The following is a 20585-nucleotide window of genomic DNA, read 5'->3' on the forward strand; positions in this document are numbered from 1 at the left end:
CACCCAGATGTTCAGTGAGCCAGCTGGATCCCACGCAAGGTATTTGGCAGAATTCTCGGCACATGACGATATCCATCAGTACAATTAATATCACTGAAAAACACACACGTAAGAAAACCAGAAAGTAGACTATGGTTGTTCTTAGAGACATGCCCAGTTTCCTGGCAACCCACCTGCTCCAGGGGCAGCATCGATCCAGCACCTGTCTGCCTGACGGATGTGCTCTGTCTGGTGAGCACCGGGCCATAGCTTGCAGCTTGTCTTAGACTCTCTGCTTCTCTTTGCTGTGCTACTTAGAGCATTAATTGAATATTAAGCCGTCTTTTTTGGCCCCAGCGCGGTTCCTCTGTTGCCCGCTGTATGCACGCACTCTCCCCCATTCCAGACAGAACACCGTGCCCCGCTGGGGTCTCACCTCCAGCCAGCTCCCACCCCACACCCTCCCAAATTCTCATCTCACGGCGGTACTCACGGATCTCCGGACAGATCCCCACCCGCCTGTGCCTTCGCAGACTGTTTCCGGTGACTGCACCCCATCCTCCACAGCCCTCATCTGCAAAATTCTGTGTCTTCGTTCACGGCTGGGACATACCTCACCCTCATTATAAACCTCCTCCGCCCACCCCCCCCCCCCATCTGCCCTCGGCATCGTTGATCTTTTATGCCTCGGTGTCCCTAGAGCACTTTGCACATCAAATCACCTTAGATTACCTTTGGGTCCAAGTTTATCCTTCTGTATGAATGATGGGACAGTAAGGAGGAAGCACTAATATTTACAGATTCCCTCAAGAGGCAAAAATGTCAGCCAGACCTTACAGGTGCAAAGACTCTAGAAATGTGCGTGAGCCGGGGAGGGAGTTTAGAAAGTGTCTTTGCAAAGCACTGCATTTCTAACCATGCATATGGAGCCTGATTCTCCTGGGATGGGACACAGGGGGCCAGGGGACCAGGGGGCCAGGGTCAGGGAAAGCGTTACATTATGTCTTTCTTTTACAACATCTTATACAAGCATAGAGCTGGTGCACCTGCTGCCTCTGCAGAAATAGGATGTTGGGCCAAGAGATCTCGCTCAGCTGCTGTTTGGCTAGGTCCATCTAGAACTGTCTCTGAGATTTAAATGACATTTTGTTTAGTATTTTTAACAGGGGAGAAAATAGAGGTGTGAAAGGGTTACATTTAGGGGGATGAACTTGCCTTAACTTAAAAGCTTGTTTCAGTGGAAAATAAAATGGTGCACGTTGCTTGTAGGAGCTGAGGCCCAAGAAGGAGACAGGAGGGGGCTGCTTCAGGCAGGACACTTGTCCCCTGAGCCGGGCTGGGAGCCTGGGGAGAAGGCTGTCCCTGTGTCCCAGACCTGCTCTGGCACCTTGGGAACAGCAGGACTGGGCAGCCTCCACGGCTTATCTGGGCTCTCATGGGGGTCAGATCAGCAGGGGCCCTAGAGAGAAAACTGAAGGACAGGGACAAGGTCATAGGACCAAGAGGTGGGGAACTGATCTCCCCACAACCTTTGGGCTATGTAGCTTATGTAGGTTATTGCTGCTGCGTTACAGATGAGGAGCTAGAAACCAACCTAAAAAGGTCAATCCAAGCTTTGCTTCTCATTAACAGTCCAACGGTCATTCCTTCTAGAAGTTTCCAATCTGATGAGGAGAAAGAGCCAAACTCTTAATAATACAAACAGGCATTAATAATATTATTAATTATTACTAGCAATAATAGTTATAAGCGATCAATATACTGTTACCACGTAACATGATGTGCACTCAGAGACCAAACAATAGTCTAAGGAAAAGAGAGGAAAGATCATTGCAACGCGAGGCAGCAGGGAAAAGTTTCTGAAGCAGGCAGTAATATAAAAACATCACCTTTGGTCATTTATCAGGGCCGTTGTCACCGTAAGCTCCCGCGATAGGAGACAGGCTTCATTAAGGCGGGCCTCTTGCTGACGTTGGCAAGTGATTCCGTAAAGTGCCTAAAACGGAACCTGGAAAGTGGTTGGTTTTCCATAAATACTTGTGAAACCAGAGAATGACTGGGTCCTCCTGCCCGTCTCCTAAGGATTCCCTCTGCCCCACAGGCAGCAGGGGGTTCCGTGGAAATGAGAGGAGCAGACACCCTATTTTAGAGGGGAGTCGGGCGCCCCGTCCGAGAAGGCAAGCTTCTAGCTCCCTGCGCAGCAAGCTGGGTCCGTTGGGAGAGCAGCCTCTCCTTACACGGACGGAGGCGGGGACTGCGCCCCCCGCGCCTCCATCGCGATAAATTCCTTCACCCTGTTAGTCCTGGCTAAAAATCCAAAAAGGTCTTGCTGCGCCTCCCCGATTCTAGCTTCCTGACTTCCACGCTCCTCTCTCGCTCCCCCAAATAACTTCCAACCGTTCCTCGTTCCCGCTCAGATTCCAAGTGTGCGGGCACAGCCGGGGAGCTGAACCTCCCGGCCGCCGAGGGTGCCCTATTCGCTAGTCTTCGGGCGCCCCCTGCAGGCCGTGCCCAGCTGTCTCTGCCGGTGCTGCCGGCACCGCTCAGGTGCGTGACCCAGGCGGCGGGTGGGGGCTCCCCACAGCAGTATCCCTGCAGCCTCCGGGCTGTTCCCCCCTTCCCCGTGGAGGAGAGGGTAATAGGAGAATGCTGGAGAGGACCCGGGTGCTGAGACAGGGCTGGTTAGAGACGCCCAGGGAGGCGGCCAGCTGCAGCCCTGTCTGCTGCATTGGTTAGCCCGTGAGCATTAGCACCTACCGTGAGCCAAAAGCCCACCCATGCATTCATTCACTCACGCATCAAGTTCTGATTAAAGCCGTACTATGTGCCAGGGCACGGGAATTCAGAAGTTGAAAGCAGAGCAAAACACAAAAACAAATCCCTCCTTCATGGAGCTGGCGCTCTAGTGAGGAAAGACAACAAATAACATAAATAAGTAAGACAGCACGTTTGAGGGTGCTAAGTGCCCACGGGGAGAAAATGTGGCGCAGGAAGGGGGCGATGGAGTGTCTGGGGTCCAGGTGGGGAGCCGGGAGGCTCCAGATCAGGAGAACTGGGAAAGCCTCGCTAATGGGGCAACTCTGCAGGAAAGGCCGGAGGGAAGGGCAGGAGCGAACTTGGAAGGCGTGAGCAGCGAATGCACTGGTGTGCTGGTGGGGGCCCACGTGCTGGACAGGAGAGATCAAAGCCGGGGGAAGAGGTGTGCAGGGGAGGGAAGCAGATTAGGTGGGAGAGGGACAAGGGGCCAGATGAAGCAGGGTCTCATAGGTTACTCTAAGGAGGAGATGAAGTGCCTCGGAGACCAATTCCAAGCTCCGGTGTGAACCCAGGCACGTTGCTTAACCAGTGTTCTCAGCTCTGAGACGCGGACAGGAACACTGGTTCGGGGGATTAAGAAAGTGCCTGGCCAGCTGTCCGACACCAAAGGGGTGTCCAGTGGATGCTCTCGGGCCGGGGGACAAGGACGTGCCCATGCACGCTCCCCTACATGTCACATCTGCACACTGACTTAGGGTCTCTGAACCGGAAGCCTGAGGCACGTGGTGAATTGGTTCAAACTGTCCTCCTCTCCTGCCTCCCATTCCTTCTGCGCCAAGGTGCCCTCCTGCGTCCTTACTGCCTGCCCCCCGGCTGCTGTTCTTAGCCACCGCTCCAAAAATTTCTTCATCTGCATCTGCACTGATGGAAAGTACCAGTAGACCCAGGAGGGGACCCGGGGAATGCAGTGCTGTTCGTTGCATTTATTCCCTCCTGGTCCTGCCTTCCGGAGCCTGGTGAGGGTCCCCCAGGTTGATGGGCACGGGCACTGGTGAGGGTCCCCCAGGTTGATGGGCACGGGCACTGGTGAGGGTCCCCCAGGTTGATGGGCACGGACACTGCTGAGGGTCCCCCAGGTTGATGGGCACGGACACTGGTGAGGGTCCCCCAGGTTGATGGTCACGGACACTGGTGAGGGTCCCCCAGGTTGATGGGCACGGGCACTGGTGAGGGTCCCCCAGGTTGATGGGCACGGGCACTGGTGAGGGTCCCCCAGGTTGATGGGCGAGGGCACCCTTGTAGTCTGTGGTAACTGCAGTGCACCTTTCCTGACACTTTCAAGCATCGGTTTCAGGTTCCAGAGACTCTTAAAACGTTTGCCTAAAATTAGAGCCGGATGTAAGTCTTGCCTTCCCCAAGGATTATCGTGGAAACAGGGGATTAATGTCTTAAGCCTCCCGGACTCCAAGTTTCTTTCTGTCCAAATTGGGGACAATCCCATCTGCTCCCCCTATTCCACGGGCTTGTCTGAACAATGAATATAAAGAACCTTTTAAAAACACATAGAATATAAACGCAGGAAGAGTGTCTTTAAGCTGTGATCGTTTAAACGAACCCCTTTTACCCCAAGTCACATGTTTCTGAACTCCCCTCGTTCGGAGGTCCTGACCTTGGCTTAGATGCAGAGTCCTCAGCACGGCGCGGGATCCCAGGACTGTGGCTTCTCCTGATCCCACAGAGACTGGAATCAGGGACCCATCCAAGGCAGGTCCAGGGGCTGGTCAGCTTGCTGCCCCCTCCGTGGCGAGCCCCCTCCCACCACTGCCCTGCTTTGCAGTGACGCGGCACTTGCTGGGGCTGACTCTGACTTTCCGCTCCTGGGACTACTAACGCCGGAGGCTCGCTACATTCTCCAGCTTGGAGTCCAGAGAGCTCCTTGGTGGTTTGGCTAATTTTCCCCACCCCCGTTCTGCCCGTCTGCCTGTCTACAGAAGGTCTGTCCTTGGCTCCGTTGTCCATCCTCGGTCCCGTGGGCTGTGGCCGCCGGGGTGTGGACACCAACCACAGAACTGCCCAGGGGCTCCTTTTCAGTCAGGGGCTGTAGTCCTGACCCTCATCCTGGCCCACCTCTCAGCAAAGCAGGAGACAGGACCCTCCCGCCCACGTGGCCCTCCAGACACGCTCAACCAAGCTGCATCCAGAGACCAAGAATGCATCGCTCCAGAGGCATTTTGAAAGAGCGGCTCTGATTGTTCAAAAGCCCAAGTAATCTGGGTGCCTCGACTGCCGGGACAAAGACCCAGGTGTCCTGTTCACTGAATAACACCTTGATCCTCCGAGGATCCCGTTTGGAGTCCCTTCCCTGCTCGGATCGGCCACCCCGGGAAACCCGAGGCCCTTCCTACAGTGTGCATCCTAGAAATAACACCCATGCCCCAAACGTCCTCTCCACACACATAGAAATAATTCCCTCAGCCCTAACTACATGCCTAGAGGGTGGCTACGGTGCGTCCCATAAACACACAGTCCTGGCAAAAGAAAGTCCAAAGATTTTATTATTGTTGTTGTTTATCATCTATACACATCACGAGCTGCACAAAATGCCAACCAAAGAGCAAATGTAGAAAAATAGTGGGATTATATTGGCACTATGGACTTTGTTATTTCACTATCGTTGTTTTGCAGACAGTGTGCGAGGGTGTGCACGGGAGACGATGATCGTTGTATACAGACATCGTCACCAGAATAGATACGCGTTAGGAGTTCACAGTGACATCAAGCTGTACATTCAAGTTCTGTTTCAGAGAAAGGGACCATGCAAAAGACCCTGCCTCTCTTTGCCTTCTGCAATGTAGAAGGTCGCATTGGAAAACTAAAGAAACCTGGAATAAAATAAAATAAACTCCAGAATCCTGTGCGGGCTGATCAACAGACACAAGCCACAGGCTCGCTCTGGGAGTCAGATCTGAGTGTGGCATTGCTCACAGACACTACTGCTGTGCCTTTTGTCTATTTGATAAGCGATGTTGGTCTATTCATTGGAAAAGAAGTAGTAAGACTAGGTAAGACTAGTCACAGAGTGTCCAGTGACTTTGGACAACAGACGGGTGGGGACAATGCCGCTCAAGTGGTGGTGTTTCTTGACAGGTCGGGCTGTCACACGCACCATCCAGCTTCTCCTTTGTGACTTTCCTAACTTGACGCTGACCTGGGGATGGTGGCCCCAACGAAGCTATGAGATTCTACCTGAGTGGCATGGCAGAGATCACCACAGCATCTCACTGGGGCTGGTTTTCTGTTCCAGAGCCTGTAGAGATGCCCAGACTCCCATGCCAGGAGGGATCTGTCTTCATGGGCACTGGGTTGATGGTATTCTCAATGTTTCCTACGTGTTCTCTTGACTCATTACTCTATCTACACGAACATTCTTCCATTTATGTGGGTGTCTGCTCCCCCTACTAGATTATAAATTCTTTAAGGGCAGGGTCCTGTCTGAAAAATTTGTGTAGTCACTGGTGCTTAGTATAGAACCAGGCAGAGACTAAACAGTGTTGGAAAAGGAATGCATTCGGGAGTAAGTTACAGGAAAACGGTGAATGAAGCGAAAATCACAGACTTTCATATGAGGTTACATTCAGACAAGACAGTAGGTGGGACAAAATGAAGTGCTCTCTTTAAAGGAAAAAAAAAAACAAAGAAAGAAAGACATGTGCCGGTTACCGGACGTACCTGGATTATTATTAAACTTTGCGGAACAAGAAGCATAAAACAGGGTATTTTCCCAAACGCGGTAAATTTAACCTTGGGCTAAAAGACATTTCAAGATGTCTTCTCAGTTCGATGCAATTAAAACATTCTGAGTGACATTTACAGAACTCAAACTTCCCAGAGTCTTACATTAACGTAATATTGTTCTCAGCTGTGTGCCAAGTCCTTGCCTTTTCTTACCGCTCAACAACGCTACCCTGAGCAAGAAAACAGCTTTACTCCATAGATCATCTAATTAGGTACTGAACTGAGCTGGAAAACTCCACCTTGGAGGCCCCTGGAATCACAATGGAACGTTCTGAATGCTGGAAGCTTAAGCCTGACACTTCATAGGCGATCCCCCCACCGCAAGGCATCATGTACGAATCACTTTGAGGCCGGCCGTGTAGAAAGTTTCTCAGTGTATTACAGAGAAAATTCCCTATAGCCAAATTTTTGCCATAAAACATTCCTAAGCTACCCGCCCCCAAATTTTAAAACACCCACTCGACACAGCCACTGTTTCAGACTCTGTTTTCCCTTTCTCCTCTGCCCCTCAACTACCTCTTGAAGTACTATCAGATCTATTTTATAGCTAAGGAAACTTGACCCCGTCCCCACTGGCTTAAAAGCATGCCCCGGAGACATAATGGCTCTTCCCATTTAAGTAAAACTTCCATTGTGATGTCTGAGCTCATGAAACTACTTTGCTCTTGCAGATTCGGAAGGTTACAGGGGAAACATGGACCAATGTCAAACCCTCCCTGCATCAGAATCAGCTACTATGGATCGGCGAAGGGGTTAGGGAAGAAAACGTGAGCTTTCGAAGAGGAACGAGCCCTTCCAGAAAATACTTACTGAACCCCAACTCCGTGCCAGGCAATGGTGAGGGCAGCAGGGACACAGTGTCTATGCATGGTTCCTGCTCTCAAAAAGCATGTACACGTGCGGGAGACCTACAAGGATACAGATGACATCGTGACAATGAATGAGAAAGGAGCGGTTCCTGGAATCCTAAGAAAACGTATGTCTGACGGTAGGACAAGGAGCCCAGATTCATCGGGAAGCAGGGATGAACAGGCCACGAAGCATCTGGTGCATGCTTGAAGCCCACAGCACAGGAATTGATCCCCGGGTGAATATTCCAGTGTGGGAGTAGCAGGTGTAAATGCAAGAGGGCAGTCTAGCACAACAGTGGAAGGAGAGGCATTACGATTTGGGAAGAGTGGGTGTGGGCTAGTGGGACTGAGAGCCTTAAGACGGTGGCGGAGGGACACGGAAGGCCAGCCGACCGCCAGACCGTGCTCACTGGCCACGCTTTCTAAGCCCACCTCTGTCACAGAACCATGCTGTCTGCCCTCCAGTCCGCTGGCTCAGAAGGTGTCTCCTCCAGCATTAGGTTCTAGTGGAAAGCTCACAAGAGTGTGGCTTAGACAATGCAGACTGAGCCCGGGCATGGATTTTCACAAGACGGGTGGCTTTCGCGATTTGTGAGCTTCTCTGGGTTGGAGGAGTCACGGCCTCACAGGTGACATAGAGGCTCGGGGACCAAACCTTGAGTCCGCCTCTCCTGAGCCGTGAGACCCTTGTTAAGTAAAGTGTAACCGGCATCGTTTGTATGTTGTGTGGCTGTGAAACGAAATCCTCCGCGTGAAAGTCCTCGCCGGCAAACGTGGAGCCCTGCACGCTGTTCCCGTTCCTTTGCTCCTTCATTTGGTAAAAAGGAGCAGATCGGAGCTGAGGTTTGGTTTAGCTCCAGAAGCTCTGAGTCTGTGATGAAGCATGAAGGCTTGAGTCTGAGGACGATTTTAAAGCCATATAATCACAACCACATCTATGGAATGAAAGCACACACATTCTGCACCTCACACCGTGGCTGTGAAGAGATCACAAATGGGAAACAGCCTGTTTCGGACATTAACGAAGCATGACTCAGCAGCGTCCACACATTGACATTTGGCCCAGAAGTCCAGCTCTAGACCGGGGACGGTCCTTTGTGGGACAGAAGGCAGCGGGGCCCTTTTCCCTAAAATGAAAATTGGTGTAGAGAGTTCAGCCCACTGTGAAGCAAAGCATATTATTCCCATTCACCCGAAAAGACGCGGGAAGGGAACGGCTTTGCTGTGCTAGCTTTTTAATAGCGCTTTCTAGAGACATCTCTAGCATTATGCATCATGCTGAGGTACCACGGACAAAGCCCGCCCCCACCCCCCCCAAAAAGGGAACGAAAAAGTAACAGAACAAAAGAAAAAGGAAAGGAGGAAGGGACACAGAAAGACCTGTAACGTCACTGAAGTTCATCCCTGCTTTGTGACACGTGGATGGAGACCCGTGTGCACAATCCGGACGATTCCGGAAGGGCAAAGCGGAGGATGCTAACCATCAGACAGAGCCTGGAGGAAAAATGCATCGTTCCTCCTCCAACGTGGAGGTCCCATGGCGTTAATTTCAAAACTAACAGTGAAAAATTAAACAGTAAATTTTATTATCCCCCCCCAGACCCTTTTAGTGTTTATTTAGGATTGCATGATTTATGCTAATAGCTGCATAGTCCAGTTCGGTACCCAGCACAAAATAGGTACTCAATAAGGCATGGGAAGAGGAAGCAAATGAAAAAAGAAGAAACAAACAACATGGACGCAGGTGTTAGCATATGCTGCTTTGCTCCATCAGTTAAAGACGGACACACATCCTCCCTAAGGGTGTTGGAACGGATACCTCACACGAATGACACAAGAAAGCACAACTCTCCCTCTCTGTGTCATTGCCATGTGTTTTTACAGAACCTGTGCAACGGTACACAGCAGCCCCGGTTATTCCATAGATGTGGTTGTGATTATATGGCTTTCAAATCGTCCTCAGACTCAAGCCTTCATGCTTCATCACAGACTCAGAAATATACTCTATGAAACCCAATCAAATGGCGTCCCAAGAGCAGACTTTCAATTCAATGGGTATGACTTGGAGGGATGCCATCATCTCGCATAAGTGAGGGCTCACTGATACTTGGTCATGTCCTAGCCCTTTCAATGTTTTCGGTCTTCACGGAAAAACCTGGATCACACGCTATTTTCTAGTTTGTTCCTTCCCCTTCACATACTGTGTCGGCGCACCACCACCACCACCCCCGGCCCCATGGGCTCCTTCCGAACTGGCCTTTGCCACCTCACCATGCCTGTGGCTTTCTGCATTCTGCCCTCCCCTCTCACGCACACTCCATCAGGAAGGGCTGCTTTGCTTTTGTTTCCTTGCGCTTTGTGACCCATGCCTGGTCCGTGGGCAGCTGTTAGGAAATATCCACGACCGAATGAGGGGCTGTAGCTCTGGGCAAGTTACCTCAACCTGGTGGGGCTGCAGATTGTGCAGTTGTCAACGAAGGGCTCCGTACGTTCCCCGCCCACATAAACATCATATGATCGGGGCGCCCGGTGGCTCGGTCGGTTGAGCATCTGACTCTTGGTTTGGGCTTAGATCATGATCTCGAGGTTGCAGGAGTTCAAGCCCCCTGTTGGGCTCTGCGCTGAGAGCACAGAGCCTGCTTGGGATTCTCTCTTTCCCTCTCTCCTTGCCCCCCACCGCCCCGCTTGTGCTGTCTCTGTCTCTCTCAAAATAAATAAGTAGACTTAAAAAAATAAAAATCAAATGATCAAGAGCGATCAGTGTGGTCACCCCAAATACCAGTGCAGGAATCTCACCTGATTGTTTCCATGCACGAAAAGAAAAAGAGAAAAGCAGAAAATAGTAACAATAATGATAATTGCAATAGTTTAACCAAACTGCCATTCCCTCCAGCTTTCTCTCCACGAGAAGCTGGGAAGACACGTCCACTGTCTTCGGAAGTGAGCTGGGGGGAGCAGACGTGGCCCTGGGCGTCCCGTAAGACAGAGGGTTGGGTCTGTCCTAGGAGTTAACCCAGGGGAAGGACATGAACACAGGGTTGACAGAGGCCCCACCTCTGAAACTCTCTTACTAGTGTCAACAGCAAAAATTTCCTCCTGAAGGAGAAGAGAGTCTGGCGTGGTGGCTGGCTTCTCATGCCCCTGCTCTGTCACTCTGGGACCCGGACACAGTCTCCATAAGCCTGTCCAGTGTGCCGAAGGTCCTGGCCTTCTCTCCTCGAGCCTTTCAGTCATCCCGTTCCCTGCCCGGGGGGTTCCCTGCAACCCACCTTCCCCAGGCCAAGCCTTACTCAGCCCTCTGTCTGGCCTTTGACATCCTACCTTGCACGAGGCTGTTCCTGACCCCACACACCTCCAGTGTGGGCTGCGTATCTCTCCTCTGAGCACATTCTGATCCCTACCCCCGGGGGGTGCCGACCTACGTCACCTTCCCATCTGAGCAGACTACGAGCTGCTCAATCTTACCTGGACCTCCTAGCACAGCAGGCCCTCAAGACACACTTGCTGAATGAATGAATGATGAATGAATGAAATGATGAATGAATGAATTGGTGAATGAGTGCCCTTGGCGGTGACCAGCTGTGCAGAGCAAATATCTCACTCACATCCTTTTCCAGGCCATGAAGACCGGCCCTCCAGCACTGCCTTGCACCTGCCCGTGCCTCACCTTCGATCTATCCGGTTTTCATAACAAGGCTGTGTTCTTTGAGGGCAGGGACTGTGCCTTCTATCTCTGCTCGCATCTGGCATGGCCGGAAGTCCCCCTGCACCCACCTGGGGAGCGCGGTCACCAGCAGGATCCCATCCTCTCCCCTCCTTCTCCCTGGGGCTCACCTTCTCCAGAGCTTTCAACCTGCCATTGAGGTATTAGTCCTGCCCCCAGGTGACGCTAGGTTCACGCCTGCTTCTTGGATGTATTTGGCTTGTGAACAACCAATTCCAGTTGATCTCAATAGTAGTGATGTTTATTTCTAACTACTTCTGAGAGACTTAACAAATCGTAAAAACAAAAAACATAAAATACGCTGAGAATGAAAACATACTAGACCATTATCTTGGCAGGCATTTTGTTTATAATTTTTATAATAAATAATATAATGTCCCTGTTTTACATTTTATATATATATATTTATGTGTGTGTATATATATATATATATATTAGATATCTATACTTCAATAGAAAGAGACATAAAAAAGCCTTTCAAATGAGGCATGACGCACAACACTGGACACTCTTATTTACAATATAGAGATGTAATTTCTACACAATATAATAGATGCTCAGAGGCCAGAGAGGGTTTACAAAGACAGGAGATCACCCCTGTAAAAGAGGGGTGCACCATGCAGCTGGACGTTTATTGCCATTAGTTCTTACCGTGTCCAGACAGCATATTGAAGTTAAAAATGGCATCTGGTTATTGGAAAAGATGATGGTCATCAGATTCCCCCTGGCTCCATAACCACTGGTACACGGTCTGCAAATGACCAGGGAGTGACGAGCTTTGCTGATGGGTGTCGGAAACACAAAATGAAATGCTCTCATCGGAGGGGCTCTGCATTTGGCCAAAAAGGAGAAGTTGCTACAAACGTACAGTCCTGCACTGACCATGAACACTCGTCTAGACCAGGAAACACCACATCATGGGCTCCACTGCAGGAACGGATTCCTCCTGGGTTATACACTGGGTCGGCGCCATTCGTGAGTAATCAGAGTCTATGTACATCGGGAACTTGGAAAATGACCCTCAGGACTTACTGATCCCATACGGGTTAAGCCTAGGACACAGAGAAAGTTCGCAGAAGACCCACAGAGAAGCCCTAACTCCGTTGTGTGAAAGTCTGCCTTTGTGGCTCATTCAACTCCACCCCCCCCCCACCTGCCTTCTCCTTTCACAAGGAACCCAGGAGTCTACGATCCTGCAAAGTTGCCCATCTGCATTGGTTTCTCGTTGGTCTGCATTTGTTTTGTAAAGTCGCACTGTTAATATGTGAGGACTAAAATTCTCAGATGAGCCAAGATTTGCTTGGTTTTATGACCATGGTACTGGTGACCTAAGGTCACGGTCCAGGTGCTGGGACCAGGAATCTGGTCGCGGGTGATTTTCCGCACTTTAGAAGGGGATTTTGCAGAAACAGGAGCCTCTGTCTCCTGAAGATGGGTCTCTGTGTTAATCATCCCTACTGTCCTGGTCCACGTGCTCCTTTAGTACAACTAGGTGATTCTCCGGCCTTCCTTTAGGCCAAGAGTCTACACAGTCTATGAGACCATATCAAACATCCCGGTGATTTTCAAAACTTCCCTTAAGTCATTTGCCACTAACTATTTAAGCTGGGTCCGCAATCTGGCTGTTGTCCTCCTCTCTGATCTCACTGTTGTCCCTGTCGTCCATTGGTTTTTATCAATGGTGACCTCTCCTAGCCCTTTATTTTCCTAAGGCAAGAAGACATTTCTATGGAAAGATAACCAGCACCTTCTTAGAGCTCCCCTGAGGTTTGTAATCCAGCACTCCTCCGTTTAGATGTTTCTCCTTCCACGGAGAGAAGCAGCGGCTGGCCATGGTAATGGTTTTATTTGTATTTTTTTTTTTTTTTTTTTGCAGTTGCATCAAATGCTAACATAGCATTTCTTTGGAGGTGTATCAGCAGAAGCCTGACGCATGTGCATTAATCCCAGCTCCCCCTTCCGCTTTACCCCTTAGATTTACCCTAAGTCCGTTTTCCTGACTACAGACAGAGATTTAAGCAATCACAGAAGTAACCTGTGGGCCAGGGCTCTGCATAGACAGTCTGGAGAAGCAGGTGAAGCAATGAGTTCACCTCGTCCCCTCTAGTTACTTCTCTTTGTAACAAACCTGCATCAGAGCATCACCGTTACCCCCCGCCCATACCTTACGTCACCCAACCCACTGCTGCTAACGAAACAGAATTGGAGTTTATAAAGCATTCCTTTGCCCCTTGTTGAGAAGACATGAGGAGAGAATGATCGCGTGGGCATCGCACTGTCTCGAACGAGTGGCACATGTGAATCTATCGAGGATTGTATGTACACAAATATGTTCCACTTCTGCACAGAGATTAACCTGAGTTCTGAAATGCTTGTATGCACTTAATTGAATCAGAATGATAAAGCTATGAGCTAGAAACATACCGGACAAACCTAGTAAATCAAGAACGATCTCTCTGGGAGCCGGTGGTGGATAAAAAGGTGGGCTCGCCAACTCCCAAGTATTCTGTTGCTTTATTTTGTCATAGTTTCCCTCCATATCTTGAAGGAGACTCCAGGTGGCTAGACAGGTTCGGGCAAAGTCTTGTCTTCTGCGTTACTGTACTGGTTCAGCTTTCCCACATCTCCAAAATGGAAGCACCTCGAATGGCCGGTCCCACCCCACCCTCCTTGCCTCGGTGCCTTCCTCTCCGAGCTCTTCCTGGAGTGGCAGCGGGCTGTACAAGGACGTCTCAGCTAAAGCTCTCGCGGATCGCCAGGCTTCCGGCAAGGCTCCCTCCCCCTACTACTTGAAGTATTTGAGCCCCGCCACCAGGAAGAACTTCTCCAGGAAGAGCTCTGAGTCCAGCACGGCGATGTGGGCGGCGCGGCCAATCAGGGCGTTGGCAGTGTTGGGCAAGGCGTGGAACACGTTGTGTCGGATCAAAGTGCAATCCTTGGCCTCAACCAGAGGGCGCAGAAGGTTATTGATCATCTCCGCGTACACGGGCCCTGGGAGGAGGGGAGAAGGAGGTGAAGTCGGGGCAGAACCGGCCAGCGGGATCTGGAGAAAAACACTGGGCCTGCTGGGTCCCCATCCCAGGAGGGGGGACATCCCAGTGCCCTCAAAGGCGCTGTGGATTTCACGAATTTACTTGGGCTTTTTACATCAGAAAGCCGGGGGAGGGGGGCGCCTGGGTGGCTCAGTCAGTTAAGCATCTGACTGCAGCTCAGGTCATGATCTCACGGTTTGTGAGTTCGAGACCCGCTTCTCTCTCTCTCTCTCTCTCTCTCTCTCTCTCTCTCTGCCCCTCACTAACTTGTGCCCTCTCTCTTTTAGAAAAAACAAAATCCATATAAAAAAACAATCAATCAGAAAGTTGGTTAAAAAAAACATTACATGTGGCTTACCCGTGTGTCTGTCTTTGAGGGCAGTTTTGCACATCTCGATCCGGGCTGAATGAAATGGCACGTAGCGATCTTGGGGAGAAGCTACCAGCACGACATTTTTAAAATACTGCAGACCTGAAGGAGCCGGGAGGGTGCCTTTCACCAGGCGGCTCCCCCTGCCCTCCTGGTTCGCACACACTCTGTGAACTTGCCCCGGGAGAGGGGAAGAGGGAAGACCAGCTGGCTGTGGCACTGTTGTCCCATTAGCCACAGATGCTGAAGGGACACACGGAGAGAGCTGCTCTCAAGGGGGGGAAGGGGAGCTGCAGGCAGGTGACAAGGGAACCTCTCTGGGCAGCGGCACTGAGAGCATAAGGAAGAAAGCCAGTGTTGACTCCACCTTCTCAACGGGGACAGCCCCTACCTGCGGGGCTCATCCCATCACCCGCAGGAGGAAGACGGCCTCTGAACGCGCCTCGCTGCCTGCAGCCGGTCTCCGGTGCTGGGACAGGGGGGCCGAATGGCACAGCGTGTCCCTTCATCCTCAGACCCCAGCACGGGCCAGCAGACACTGCCCCCCAGGCCCTCAGCCCAGTGCCCCTCCAGCAAGGTGGGACCTCTCATCCCAGGTCACATCCCATGACCACCCGCTGGGGGCCAGCCTGCCTCAGTGGCTGGCAGATACAGTGCAGGACCGTAAGGACCAGCCGCGTGCCCCATCTCAGGACAGCTCTGCAGGGTCAGCCCAGCTTCCGAGCTCTCTGTGCTGACCACACCGTCGTCCAGCTTCCCCTCTGCCCTCCTTGCCCCCCGGGGCCGGGGGGAGTCCGGAAGGCTCGGCGTGGCACAGACACGCGGTGGACAGGACTTGCCCGGGGACCCACACCAGGCGGCAGCCACGCCGGACTGACATTCAGACAGGTGCAGACACATCAGCAGGGGCAGTGTTCACAGGACCACGGGGAGGGGGACACGGGACCGAGGCTGCGCCAGGCTGGCCTGCCCAGCAGGACTGAGCAGGCCACCCGGTCACCTCTCTGCTCCCTCCCTGGACACACAGACCACTGCTGCTCTCTGCTCATTCCCACAGCACAGACGGGGACTTCAACACCTCTGTGCGTCTCCTAGTCCACTGGGGGCGAAGGTGTGACTTCAGCCCTGCCTGGGACAGACTCCTGTCTCCCCCTGCACCGCCTACCCGAACGGACAGTGCTTATGTGCCCTTTCTGTGGGGGGATCCCGACCTGGGAAGGAGCAGACCCAGGGCTTGTGACTGGGGCACAGACGGCTTGGCAGGAAGTAGCAGCCACAGCTTCTGTGTGCCGAGAGGACCCCTACGCACACCTCGGCTGGTCTTTGGTGCCCTTCCTCGGGGGCAGCTTAGTTTGTGAGTCGCTGTCGGGCTCCCTGTGAGCTGAAGAGGCTGTGTGTGCTGGGCCTCCTGACTACACGCTTCCCTGAGCATGCTGACGCCGTGGTGAAGTGATCTAGGGTCTCACGGCTGGACCCCCAGCTCCCACTCGTGACCACAGCCACGTGCTGTGGAGGAAGGCCCTCACCTGTTTTCTGGCTGAGTTGGTAGAGGAAACATTTGCGTAGATCAGCATTATCCCTGAAGGTCAGCTGCAGAAGGGACCCGGATTTCTTTAATTTCTGCATGAGCCACAAGCCTAGAAAGACAACAACACAAGAAAAGAAAAACTAAAGAAAGAACATAAAGAGAGCAAATAATAATAATTGGGGAGGGGTTAACGTGAAACTGTGCTTTTTAGTGAATTTTAAAATAAGAGGGAAGTAGGCACTTTGGCAATTCTCAGGAATTTGGCAATTCTTCCCAATTCTTGGGAAGTTGGGGTAAATTTTTCTCAGGTACCCGTGGCGGGGTTATAAAATCAAATGATACGGCGATCAGCGTTAGGAGTCCTGACACTTCCATACCCTTCGGCCCATTTGACCTCCTCCCATAAATCTAGCCAAAGGAAATAATCCCAAACGCAGAGCTGTAGGTAGGAATGGTCCTTACAGATCCACGTAGCACACAGACAAACTGAAAGCAGGCTTCCATGTCAGAGTCTATCCCTGACCTTGGTTATGGGGGCACCAACGCTGATGGGGACTATTACATCACCACGACAAAAGTGAGTTTCATACAAACGCAAGGGAATGAATACAATACGGTTCTTTTTGGAACGGTGCAATATTATAATTGTGAAAAAAGTGACATGTGGCTTAAATCACTTGTTTCTACCCAAAGATGGCTTCCCTGGTTTGTGAGGACAGAGAGAACGGCCAAGGAGCCGTCTTCCATTTGTCATGATCATTTCCAGTAATGCCCTTAAAATAACGGAAAGGCAGACAACCAATCTGCCCCATCGGTGAGGAAGGTCAGCAGCCCAGTCTGCCCTGAGGGTCAGGCAAGGTCAGGGGAGCAGTGGCAGGGGGCTGGGAGCTGGGCAGGGCGCAAAGAACCTCGGGGTGGCCCAAGGTGCCACCTAATGGATTGGGGCAATCGGGGACCACTGAAGTCTTTGTCAGGAGCGTTATCTAATAAACTAGCTGCTAAACGAGACCCGATGCCTTCCTTGGGCTCCAGCAGTCACCAGCCCCCGGGGAGCATCCGTGCGACCTGCTGGTCAGTCCACCCCCATCACATCCCTCGGGGCCCTTCATCATCAGGCTTTTGCTGAGAGCACCACTGTCACCTTCTGCCCCTCTCGGTCACCCTGCTTTCCTGTTGTTTGCTGATCGCACCATGCTTCTGTGCTATTACACACACTATTTCTCCTGCACCAGAAAACGTGTCCCACCGTTCACTACCTTGGAAAGTCTGCTCATTGTCCAAGATTCATTGAACCTTGCTTCTTTACCCTCCGTGGTGTCCCCAACCTGACAGTACAGAGGAAATCGTGGGAGCCTCCAAGTTGCGGGCCGTGCCAGTGAAAAGTAGAGAATCCGGCTACGGGTGATGCGTGTGTGTGTTAGCAAGCTTCTTCTTTCCTTCTGCTTAATCCTCAACAATTCTCACGCGCGCGTGCGCACACACACACACACACCACTGCACACAAAGAGAGATGATGCACATGTTTACAGACATGCAAAGGTACACAACATACACAGTCACATCATAAACGTACCCATGTCTCAAATGCATCCACACAGACACACAAACAGACACACATACACAGCCCCATTTTAAAAAGTAAGGATGGGGCACCTGGGTGGCTCAGTCGGCTAAGCGTCCGACGTCGGCTCAGGTCATGATCTCACAGCTTGTGAGTTCGAGCCCCATGTCGGGCTCTGTGCTGACGGCTCCGAGCCTGGAGCCTGCTCTGGATTCTGTGTCTCCCTCTCTCTCTGCCTCTCCACCGTTCACGTGCACTTTCTGTCTCTTTCTCTCTCAAAAATAAACAAACATTTTAAAAAAAGGAAGGAAACTAAGTAGCAGAGAGATGAAAATGTCTTGTCCAGAGTCGTCATGCTGAAGGCTGAAAGAAGGTGCCACCTGTGAGGCAGGAAGTGGGGCCTCCCTGGGCCCTGAATCTGCCTGCTTCTTGGTTTTGGACTTGCAGCCTCCAGACTGTGAGGCATACACTTCCGTCGTTTACAAGCCACCTGGTCTGTGAGGATGTGTCACCACAGCCCGAACAGCCCCAGGCCCCTGCCCCCTCCACACTTCTGTGCCTCAGTCTCTTCCAGCCACGACCCAGGGGCATCACGCTTCTGTTCACAGATGAGATCCTGGGGCACATCTAGTCTGAGCTCACTCGACTCACAAACGAGAGGCCCTCTCTCCGAGGCCAAAGCCTTTGCTCGGCATCCCGTGCCCGAAGAGGCTCTGAAGCCACCAGGTTCCATCGAGGAGAACATCTGCTTCTGTTTTCATCTTCCCACTGCTCCGAATGGATAGCGGTGGGGGGGGGGGGGGGGGGTCACGGGGCTTGGGCGAGTCTTACCTGTACTAACCAGCGTGCTGTTGTTGTACAGGGTCCCCAGGTGAGGCCCGGACAGCGACAGGAATGTGTGCAGTTTGTTGAGGTAATACCGGAACCGGGGCCGCGTTAGGACCGACCGGATGATGATGTTGCCAAGCGAGTGGCCAATGAAGCTGTTAGGACAGAAACGGCGCGTGAGCGTGGCCTCAGGAGGCCAGCGGCTGGGCGGGCGGCACCACGGGGTCCGCCTCCCTCCCTCACCCCGATTCGGGGGAACGGGCAAAGAGAATGGGGGCTGCTAGCCCGTCCTCGCTGGGTCTCCAGATTCTGGCCACAGTTCGCCTGAGACGGAGGCCTTGGGAGCGAGGCCGCTGTTGCCCAGTGTGGCCGGAAGTGCGGGCGTGTGGCCCGGCTCTCCGTTATTGCAGCATCCCTGTGTGCCCTCTGTGCCTCCTCCCCAGCCACCCGGGGGTGCTTTCTGAAATACACACTGGGCACCGAACCATCCTGCTCGTTCACAGGACGAAACCCCATTTCCTTGGCCGGGCTTATGAGGCCCTTCACGACCTGACTTCCGACGGCCTCTGCAATGTACTCATTTCTCACTGTCATTTCACACTTACTGAGCCACCCGCTGTCGGCTCATGCCGTCTGAGACCCTCCTACACGCTCGGCTCCAGTCACACGGCCACTCACACGTCTGTGGACCCAACACACCGTCATCATCCAATCGGGGGCCGGTCGATCGAAACCCTAGCACACGAGAGGTATGCAGCGCCCCACCTCTGCTCATGGCGAGCGTAAGACAGGCCACGTACGGAAACGAATGGGAGTCTACGAGACTGCTTTCCCTCGCTGGTGGCCTGTGACTTTCACCTCATCTCTACGGGCCTCTGACTCCTCATGGTGAGATATAGAAGGGACGCTTTGTCTCTGAGGCCTCGGCGGGCTAATGCCCGTGGAAGGACACCCCACCGTGTCCACAAATGGCAAACGCACAACGACACAAGCCATTTACTGCCACTTGAATCGCGAAACATTGCAGCCAAGCTAACTGCCACAGCGGAAGGAGGGAACGAGCGCAGACGGAAACCTCTCACCAGGCAGTGACGTGTTCCGCTAGGTGCCACAGGACGCCGGGGCTGGTCCCGCCTGGCGGGTGGGGAACCAGAGGCTCCGAGATTTGGGAAGCTTGCAAGAGTCTGCATGGCCCAGTCGGTACTCGGACGTGTGAGTGTTAGAAGAATAACGGTTCAAACCGAGGGATATTTGTTGGAGCCCAGTCCCTTCCTACTGAGCTACCCAACATTCCTCCTCCCCCACTCGCTTCCGCTCTGGGAGTCGTCTACCCTGGTAAGTCACAAGTTAGCCTGTCACGGTGGCGGACAGAAGGCAGTACGCTGCAGCTGTATGCAGCCAACATCCAGGAAGGTCACCCCTCTTCCCCCCGGCATTAACTCCCTGTGGCTTCCTTTTACCTAATTCGGGATATGGAGAGGTTGTACAGCTGGATGTGCTGAATGATCTCATCCAACAAGCGATCTGTCATGGTATCAAAGTCTGCAAATGTGTCCACCTGGAAGAGGAGAGAGAGGACGGCTGTCGGGCGGGGTCTTCCCTGGGGCACGGCGGCACGTTCTGGGAACTGTGCTGGGATCACGGGGGGCAGGGGGTTCAGCGCCAAGGAAAAGGGCTCACAGCCCGGGGCTCTAAGGAGGACACTCGGGACGCTGGAGAACCCTCAGTCAGGAGGGTGGCTGGAAACCAACGGGAGAAGCAGGATGGATGGACCAGGCAGCTCCTACCGCCACGTCGCGTGCCAGGCATTGCGTGTGCCCGCTGACTGCTGGCCCCACCGCACCGCGAGGAGACGGGCTCCAAGGGTGAGCCCCGTGCCACCAGGACTCACACCCAAGCCTGCCTGGCCCCAAAGCCCTGCCCTCTCCCCAGCTCAGCCTCGAGACCACACTCCCAGGCCACGTCCAGGGAAGGATCCAAAGCCATCAGTGACTCCACACGGATTGTCAGAGGACACGGGCATCAAAAGAAGAGGAGAAACGTCATCCGTGTCTTTGAAAACCTTCAAGGGCGGGCATGGGGAAGACAGGCTAGGTTGGTTTATATAACTTCAAAGGTGAACTTTCGGAAACAGATGGGAACCCCGGGGAGGGAGATCCG

General features: G+C 52.7%; 1 protein-coding gene and 1 long non-coding RNA gene across 7 annotated transcripts in view; both read right to left on the reverse strand.

Annotated features, from left to right (window-relative positions):
• Positions 1-662: 662 nt before the first annotated feature.
• Positions 663-2375, reverse strand: LOC122210759. Its single transcript, XR_006198228.1, has 3 exons — positions 1869-2375; positions 1574-1643; positions 663-1450 (listed from the first exon to the last, which is right to left on the reverse strand). It is a non-coding gene; the product is annotated as an uncharacterized LOC122210759 (long non-coding RNA).
• Positions 2376-13601: 11226 nt separating this feature from the next.
• Positions 13602-20585, reverse strand: part of FAM135B (family with sequence similarity 135 member B) — a 280285-nt gene continuing 273301 nt past the window's right edge. For 5 of the 6 annotated variants that reach the window (XM_042923586.1, XM_042923585.1, XM_042923588.1 and 2 more), the window contains exons 16-20: positions 19886-19983; positions 18429-18580; positions 16035-16145; positions 14497-14610; positions 13602-14097 (exon numbers count right to left, since the gene is read on the reverse strand). In XM_042923586.1, coding sequence (XP_042779520.1) covers positions 13892-14097; positions 14497-14610; positions 16035-16145; positions 18429-18580; positions 19886-19983 — 681 coding nt within the window. In that variant the 3' untranslated portion in view covers positions 13602-13891. Of the gene's footprint in view, positions 14098-14496; positions 14611-16034; positions 16146-18428; positions 18581-19885; positions 19984-20585 lie in introns of those variants that run through there. The other variant, XM_042923591.1, reaches the window with a different exon arrangement.

This window comes from Panthera leo, chromosome F2, assembly GCF_018350215.1.
Source record: "Panthera leo isolate Ple1 chromosome F2, P.leo_Ple1_pat1.1, whole genome shotgun sequence".
Lineage (NCBI taxonomy): Eukaryota > Metazoa > Chordata > Mammalia > Carnivora > Felidae > Panthera > Panthera leo.